Source organism: Theobroma cacao, chromosome 9, assembly GCF_053813885.1.
Source record: "Theobroma cacao isolate CCN51 chromosome 9, ASM5381388v1, whole genome shotgun sequence".
NCBI lineage: Eukaryota > Viridiplantae > Streptophyta > Magnoliopsida > Malvales > Malvaceae > Theobroma > Theobroma cacao.
This window is the reverse complement of record NC_142647.1, coordinates 19815266-19823970: the sequence shown is the minus strand read 5'-3', so window position 1 is coordinate 19823970 and position 8705 is coordinate 19815266. Positions and strand designations below refer to the sequence as shown.

The window sequence follows — 8705 nt, the reverse complement described above, 5'->3', positions numbered from 1 at the left end:
TAGTTCTTTGCATCACAAATAGCAGAGTAGAGTGCACATTTCCAGTTATAAAAGAACAAACTTCAGATACGAAATGGAACACTAACTTTCAAGCTACTGTTTGACTGAACCATGTTGCCTTTCCAGAAAACATATTTATCACCAAAGAAAACTAGCTGCACATTCGCAGTGCACAGCACACTAATTAAGATATTTTACCCAAGGGGGGAGAGAGAGAGAGAGAGAAATGTAACAAAATGACTCATTACCTCTTTGTTTTATTTAGAAGTAAATAGAAAAGTAAAATCTCTGTTCAGCAAAGTCTGTTCATATATCCAGGAAAAAAATTGTGAATGTAGTCAACCTTTCCCTATGGCATATGCCTTAGATTAAGATATCACCCCATCCAGAGGCCAAAATTACTTGGTATCATCACGTCAACAAGCCTTCTAGCTTTATTTGTATTGTTGAGAAACCTCCCACACAAGCTTATCCATGAATTGGCATTTTTTGTCAAATCCCCAACCAGGATTACTCTGCATTATCAAATTCACAGGAGATGGTAAAACTTTCCTAAGTAGCAACTAATATTAGACAAGTGCAACCTACAGAAAATCTAAGTGGCATACTCAAAACAGTTCCATCCTCCGAAATTTTGTAAAGACTTTCAAATATCAGAATAAGAGGTAAAGAAGAAGAGGATACGCTTGAAAACAACTAGGCAAAGGAGAGTAAAGAAGGAAATAAATGAAAGAACACCCTAGACTGCTATCATCATGTAAGGCCTAAGGCTTTGTTTGGAAGCAAGGGGGAGCACAAGCTCCCTGTGTGGAGAACATTTTAATGGGGAAGGAAAGGATTCCTCTTTATAGCTTTCTATTGTAAAAAAAATATGGGCATTATTTTAAGGCTTCTTTTTTAACTTAAACATAACATAATTGTAAAAGTATATACTAAATTCTTTCCTTCCCTTTCCACTCTTTAACAAAACAAGCTTTAAAATACCCCTTCCATTCCTTTCCCTCTTCTATTTTGAGTAATCAAACAATGGGAATTATACTCTCCTTATTTTTCTGTCCCTCCATTCCATCTGCTTTCCTTCCAACAAGTTCTCAGACAAAATGTAAAAATTTTTCTGGAGATCAATATACTATTTTAAGGGGCATCATCCAGTTTATCAGAAGTATTAATAAAAATTATAGTTAAATGGACCTTTAAATGCATGAAAATAGAAGTAATCTGAGATACATATCAACATACATGAAGAAACTCCAGTGCTTAAAGAACAGGATAATAAAAGGTTGCATTGGCTAGCATATAAAGTATAAAGTCAGCAATCATCTCTCAGAAGCAATTTTTAGTTTATCAAGGATGCAATTTACACCATAGTAATCATACACCTTCCACTATGTACAGATCCACATCTTCGCACCTCTAAACAGAGAATAAAAATATCAGTTTAAGAAATGATGACTCATGAGGCTAATGCAGGACAGTTGGCAAATGTTCAAACCCCCGCAAAGACACCTCCTATTGGTTCATGTAACTGAAAGTTCCCATAACATAACAGCAACATCTAACCCTCATTATATAGAACCAAAAATGAGTGACAAATATAATGTCAATGTGGTTCCTGAATCTAGCTAGCATGTAAGTTTATTAGTGAAAGAGTGTTCTGATAGAAACACCAGTTTTCATTTAGTTGGCACTGGTTGCAGGAGTGCTGTTATGAAGTAGATTTGAGATCAGATTGTCTTGAGCTGCCAAATAATTATACTCTTAACAGCAATGAAATGTTGATTTCAGGATGCAAAAGCAACAATCTCAGTCATACATGGTTTTAGCAGTTCAAATAGCTACCATTTCTAGCCTTGTTTAAACTTCATACAACAACTTACATTCAGCATTCTCATCTTGTAATAACATAACAGGAGGATGCTATGTGCAAAAGCCATTCTCAACAAGTAATTTTCAGACTTTCAGCTTTTTGGTATACTCAATACAGCCAACTAAATCCAGCACCTAGAACTCAGGGGAAAGTAGGCGGGGTGAGCCATTTCCATCCTACTCATTAAGAAAGAAAAGATGAAAAATGTGCAAAGGGAAATAAACTTCCACTCTAAAGTTACCTGTCTTCTAATGCATCATTCAAACAGAGCCATTAGGCTTTCTACTTTAATAAGAAACATAATTTATTGATCATTAAGGGAAAAAATGTGTATTCATCTGTGTCATTAGCCATGTTATAATGTCAGGGATCTTATACCTCTGAAGGTAGACAAGTCTCATAATGTCTCAAATCTATTAAACAAGCCCCAAAAAAAAAGCAAGAAGCTAAGTTCAATAACTGTTATCTCACAAACACCTAAACACTGGAGAACATTTTCCTTAAACATGATTTGTGCATGAAAGTAAAAATTAGTTAAGGATGAATAGTCACCTGAAGAGAGAGAACCGCGCGATTTGCAAACTGCTTCACGGAAGAAGGTGCACATTCAGGAATAGTTTTTGCAACTCTTTCTAGCTCCTCTTGTTGTTTCTTCGCAGTTACCCTATCAGGTCCACTGTAGTAATCAACAATCTCTTGCAGTAGAGGTACCCTTTCCATTGTTTCTTTGATGACTTCCTGAAAAATTTTAAAAAATGTGGGAAAGATAGTATACAACTATTTATATAGACAAGTAATCTTGCAAAAGACTTTCAAAAAAAAAAAAAAACAAAAACATCATACTGTTCTTTTTCAAAAATGACACAAACATTCAAATCACCATAAAAGTTTCACCGTACTGCTGAACATGTCCAAATTTCAAATATACATAATTAAAGAATGCCTTCATTGAAAACAAAGTGGTGAATCTTATTTCCACCAAGGAAACTTGACTAGGTACATTTAGTTCACTCACTATGATACTAATAGAAGATCTACCATAATGTTAATAAATAATAGCTGCCAAGCACATCGATAGTTTTCACTATGAAGTGTGATTGTGGGAAACCAACAAAAACAGACAGATATTAGTTATTTTAGTACTTGACATCTAATAAAACAAAGTGGTAAGTGTGACAGCTGACAACATCTATGGTTTATCACAATAGATCACATTTATATGGATTTCACAAGTCAAAAGTATCCCAATTTTTGTAGAAAAATATGTGTATTCAGAAATTTCACAAAGACCTCCATAATTCCTTACAGCAATTTTCCTGTTTAGAAACTAAAGGTTCTTTTCTCCTTTTAACTTCAGCCTTGCCCAAGCACAAGAGATTTGTTCAATAAAACCTAAACTAGTCCAATTTGACCATGGGATTAACTTGAAGAAGCATGTTTTCTGGAAAATTTTATTAAAAATCTTACCATATTAGCACAAAGAGATCTTTCTAGTTCTCAGGGTCCCTCGTATAGAAGAAGCACATCCACTTTCTGACCCTTTAAAAATTGAAAAAACCAACCATGAACCATGTTTTAAAACCAATAAAACATACCTCCCACTCTTCTTGACTTTGAATTCCTTCATATGCCATCAGGAATGGCTTCATCTTCTCAAGTGCATCTCGAAGAGGCATAGGTGGTTTCTCATCGATATCTGGGTTTGTGCCAAACTCTTCCATCAAATATTCTGGTTCAAACTCTATCTGCAACTCAAAAATGATGGTTCTTCAAATAAATTAATTAAATAAATAAATAAGGAGCTTCCAAATCCAGATAAACCTGAACAATTAAAAGTTTGGCAATGCAGTGCCTAATTTCATGTTGCAATATTCAACTAAGAAAATGTTCAGATAAGTTAATCTAGTTTCACTTGTTCCCCTTTTGTATGTGCATGCGTGAATTATCAATTGTATCTACAACAAAAATAGAACTCTGTTTGTCAGCCAGTGTTTTCTTTTGAACGCAGTTAAAGAACTAATTAAGGAAATCTTATAGCATCCAAGTATACACTTTCCATACAATCCTACAGCTCCAAGCATGCTTATAATTATTTAATTACGTACAAAAAAAAACTTTACAAACAGTAAATAATAAGCAAAGGAAAAAAGAATCAGATGACTTACAATCTTCTTAGTTCATCATCAACTAAAAAAAGTAAAAATACAATGAGCTTTTAACAGCCCATTTAATCCGACAATTTTCACAAAAAAACAAAAATAACAACTTCAGGAATCTCAAACATATAGGTATACATTTTAGTGAGAGCAAGTAAATCGCAAGAAATCAGCACTAAGACATTAAATTATGCCATACTAATTAGAGAATCTAAACACTGCAATGTAAATATCATTTTCAGTAAGATTACTCTCCAAATTTACACAGTACTTACTAACTCTCATTCTGACCTAGCAAACACCGGTCATGACTAGGAATGTCATCAGGGTGGACTATAAGGCAAGGAGTGCAGTCCCCGTCCACACCCCCACATTCAATTGGCAATCCCATCCCTTTCCCTAATATCCAATCAGGGGGGATACTTCCCCCTATCCCCAACCCCTCCTTTCCCCAACAGGAACAGGGATCCTCTGCCCTAATTATTATTATTATTATTTACACTGCCTTTAGTTTTTGGGGTAGGGATTCTCTGCTTTCTTTCTTCTGAAAGACAATCAAGCACTCCATCAGTCGTCCAATGCTATGCAAATCACAACAAACTTTTCTTTACAAAAAAATGTTAACGAATTTTATCACCAGGCCAGTTTCGACGGATAAAATTGATCTAGTAGAAAAAATCATTCTATGTAAAAACGTAATATAACACCGATTAGTTTGTATTAAATTTAAACCACTGTATTTTAACTATTACATCAGGGACAATTGCAAAGATATATTCTCTTTTAGCTGATAGCATACCAAAAAAAGAACAAAACAATTGAAGTTCTAATTGTTATGAATTCCAACAATTAATAAAAAAAAAAAATCAGTCGTGGTGTTCAAACTTTAAAAAGCTGAACCACTTACCGAACAGTTGGTGTGCAAGGCGTCCAAGTAGGCATCGTCCATAGGAGAAGGCAAGACTCTACTGCCCATCTCCTCAAACCCTTCAACCAACTTATTCATATTGTCAGCTCCGATAGTTTGGGCAAATTTCTCCCCATCCGCATTGTCGCCCAAATAAAGTCCGTCTGCAGACCCTTCACCGGAGTCCTTTACTATCCTTGTGTCTTCTCCCTGTCTTCTTCCTCTCCCCCTACCCATCCCTCTACCTCTACCTCTACCTCCACCCATTCCCATACTCGCTCTTCCTCCTCTCCCTACCATCCCACTTTCCCCGCTTTCACTTCTCCTTGAAAGTATGCCCATTGCTTTCTTGGTCGCTTCCTCCTGGCTCATCTGGGCCGAAGGGGACTGCTGCTGCGCCACCCGGATATGCCGATTTTCCTCCTGTCTTCGCGAGGCAGGCTCCGGTTGCTTCACGGGCTTACCCCGCCCAGCGCCGGATAAAACTGAGACAGGGAGTATGTTAGGAGGGAAGATGGGCTCACTCGACTGAATCGGCTCAGCTGCTGCCTTGGCGGAGGACTCAGTTTCATCTTCATCTTTTTTCTTGATGAATATGGGCTGCTTTGCTTGCGCTGGAGGCGGAGGTGGTGGTGGCACTGACTCGCTGGTGACTCGGCCTCGACCAGACCCAGTTTGAGAAACAAAAGAGGAGAAAGGGTGGGGAATGGGGTCGGAGGATAATGGTCTTCCTCTTCCACGGCCGTGGCCTACTCCGGCTGGAGGTGATTCAGCAGAGTCACGGTTTAAGTCCCTTGAGCCAGATTTTCCCGGTGGCGGAGTGAAATCGATGAAAGAACTAGAGGGGGAGGCGCCCCCACGGCCTCGGCCACCGCCGCTGCCAGAGCTGGAGGAAGTGGAGAAGGAGGATTGGAGGAGAAAAGAGGTGCCTTTGGTAATAGATGTGAGGTAGTGATTGTTAGTATTAGACAAGGATCTACCAATGCTTCCTCTCATTTGGATCACTCAAAGATTACTCCAAACTCTCGAATCAAGGGGTTTAGGTTCTTTTGCTCATCAAATTTTTTTCTCTTCTACCCGGGGTTTAGCATTAGATGTTGGAATTCCATTTCCTACTCAAAACGACGTCGTTCACTGAAAAAAAGCCTCCACAGAGGCGTCTCCACGATGTGATGATTAAGCTGCAACTCAGTTTTATAATTTAGATAAAATTATATATATATAAATTAATATTTATTTTATCTATTTGTATATTAAATGTTAAAACATTTTAAAATTTAATAAAATTCATATATCACTCCAAATAAAGAGTATAAAATTCATATTTAAATTGTACTTGAACAATTCGAGTTCAAGTTCAAATTAATAATTGCATGAATCAAAATTAAATATTTTTATTGAATTAAATATTGAGTGATATACAAACAACTTTCCTTGTTTACACATTTTATATTGCATCGCAATGTGAACTATAATAAATTTTAGCAATCTGTATCATCTTTTATAGTTGTAAGTAGATAATAATATGAAATTAAAAAAAATTTCTTTTTCAAGATAACATATTTCTAATCATGTTTTAATCCGACAATCCTAGCGAGGAGGAATGATAGTCATGCATTATATAGAGTGATTAGGTAATATTGGAAAAATGGTGTGGGCTACACTAATTAAGTTATAAAATTTGACCTTATTAAACAATCATTGAATAAGAGTCATTGGAAAGGCAATCATTGATATTAACCATTGATTTGATTGTTAACGTAACACCAATAAACATAAAGAGTCGATTATTTACATTATAACTAAAATTAAATTAAATTTATCTCAATGATAGAGAGAGTCTTTTTTATTTCTTTCAATTTTTACTAGAATGTTGCCAGTGCACTATGCTCGGGATAATTAACATTTTTTTTTTATAATTTAGTTGTTGAGTTAGTTTGTGGAATATATATATATATATAGTTTTAAATGGATCATCATATAAAGTTATCGGTAAATATTTCAGTTATACATAGCATTTGGTTACAAAAAATATAGGTAGCGTTTGGTAATTTATAATGTTGTAAAGCCCGACCTTATAAAATACTAGTCATAACATACATGCGATGATAGCATGATTGCATGCTAGGAGAGTCCTGAAAAAAATTTACAAAAGTTGGTATTGTACCTAGAGGTACAACAAAGTTGATTTAATCATCGAACTAGATCAAATAGGAATTTTAAGGTGAGATTAAGATCGTCACAGTCCAAGGATGACTCAAAATGGTAATTCGAAGTTTGATGATCAATTTGGAGTCGAATCGGAATTTTCACTATCTAGGGGTAAAATAGTCATTTGCCACTTGGGGACAAAATGGTAATTTTTAGAAAAGATTTATTTTGTCCCATTTGACTTATTGGAGTATGATTTGAGTATTAGAGTATGATTTGAGGTTTAGAAGTGAAAAATTTTAATTTCGGTATAATTTGGAGTATAGGGGTAAAATGGTAATTTTGCCACTCTAGGGGCAAAATTGTAATTTTTCACCACTAGGACAATTTTTCAGCACATGGTCTTCCTTTATCCTCATTTTTGACCTTTGACTAATCATGTGGTGGAGATAAAATGTTTAAATTTTTAAAATTTTAAAATGGACCAATAAGAAAATGCCATGTGTCAAGCTTAGGATAATTTAGTATTTAACTAAAAAAATCAGCATAAATCAGCCCATTACTCTCCAAATATTCGGCCAAGTAAGGAAGAGAGGGAAAGAAAGGAAGAACAAACCCTAGGTGAGGAATTTCAAGAGAAAAAGTGTGGAAAATCAAGGACAACAAGTGAAAAAGGTAGGATTTTTCAACTTAAGCTTGAAATCTATTTTCCTTAAGCATTTCTCCTTATTTTTCATGCTTAAATTACATGTTTTTATGGTGAATTGTTGGCTGATCAAAATGGATTAGGAGAGGGAAAGTTGTTGGATTTATTTGATTTTAAGTTATGTTAGTGTTTTTAGTTAGTTTAGCATATTTAGAAACAAAATAATAAGAAAAGAATTTATTTTCTCCCACAACCATTAATGGCCGAATTTACCATGTAATGAGTGAGGATGAGTTTGATTTTTATTCTAGGAGAATTGGTTAAGAAATGATGAATTATGAGCCTAGAAAAATAATGAAAATTTTCGGAGCAAAAATACGAATTTTTACCCACTAGGGGTATTATCGTAATTTGCTACTGAGATTAATAATTTGCACCACACTAAGGGACATTAAGTCAATTTGGGTGCAATTGAGGTATAAAAACTGAAAAAAATTAATTTATGATTAAATTAGACGCGTTAGTAATTTAATCGGGTGATAAGATGAATTAGGTCAATACCGAGTTTAGATAGTTACCAGTGAATTTTTGCATTCCATATTATGCATTAATAGTCTAAATTAGTTTAATTTCAATTTGGTACCAATGTAGTGAGTTTCTCAAATTTGTACTGTGTCAAGGTGGCGAGTCCTCCCATAAAGGTAAGGGAATTACATCCGAGGACCAGTAGTTTGAGTATTTTGAGAATCGGCATTCTAGACATTGTGAGTAAACTTACTGTCATTTTAATTATTTAGGGTGGTTTTTAGATGATTTCATGAATTCTATGGAAAAAGGAATTTAAAAAGGTAAATTTTCATGTTTTATGAATAAATGTGTTTCAATGAAATTAAATTATAAATTGTTTTGAAATTAATAATGATTTTGAAAAATAAAGTACACGGAGACTGTTAATTGTGGAAATTTGATTGTTTAAAT

At 34.9% G+C, this 8705-nt stretch overlaps 1 protein-coding gene across 1 annotated transcript; it reads right to left on the bottom strand.

The window, feature by feature from the left end:
• Window positions 1-229: 229 nt before the first annotated feature.
• Window positions 230-6033, bottom strand: LOC18589489 (hydroxyproline-rich glycoprotein family protein). The gene is made up of 4 exons (XM_007014478.3): window positions 4931-6033; window positions 3463-3612; window positions 2420-2605; window positions 230-515 (listed from the first exon to the last, which is right to left on the bottom strand). The coding sequence occupies exons 1-4, from the start codon at window positions 5924-5926 to the stop codon at window positions 435-437; spliced, it is 1413 nt and encodes a 470-aa protein (XP_007014540.3). The 5' UTR covers window positions 5927-6033; the 3' UTR covers window positions 230-434.
• Window positions 6034-8705: the final 2672 nt, after the last annotated feature.

What these genes read in the sequence shown, in the direction of transcription:
- LOC18589489 (XM_007014478.3), bottom strand. Translation starts at nt 5,926, where the DNA reads ATGAGAGGAAGCATTGGTAGATCCTTGTCTAATACTAACAATCACTAC. An exon ending in CCTTGCACACCAACTGTTCG is followed by an intron (nt 3,613 to 4,930) that starts GTAAGTGGTTCA and finishes TTTGAGTTGCAG; the next exon opens with ATAGAGTTTGAACCAGAATA. An exon ending in AAAGTCAAGAAGAGTGGGAG is followed by an intron (nt 2,606 to 3,462) that starts GTATGTTTTATT and finishes AAAATTTTTCAG; the next exon opens with GAAGTCATCAAAGAAACAAT.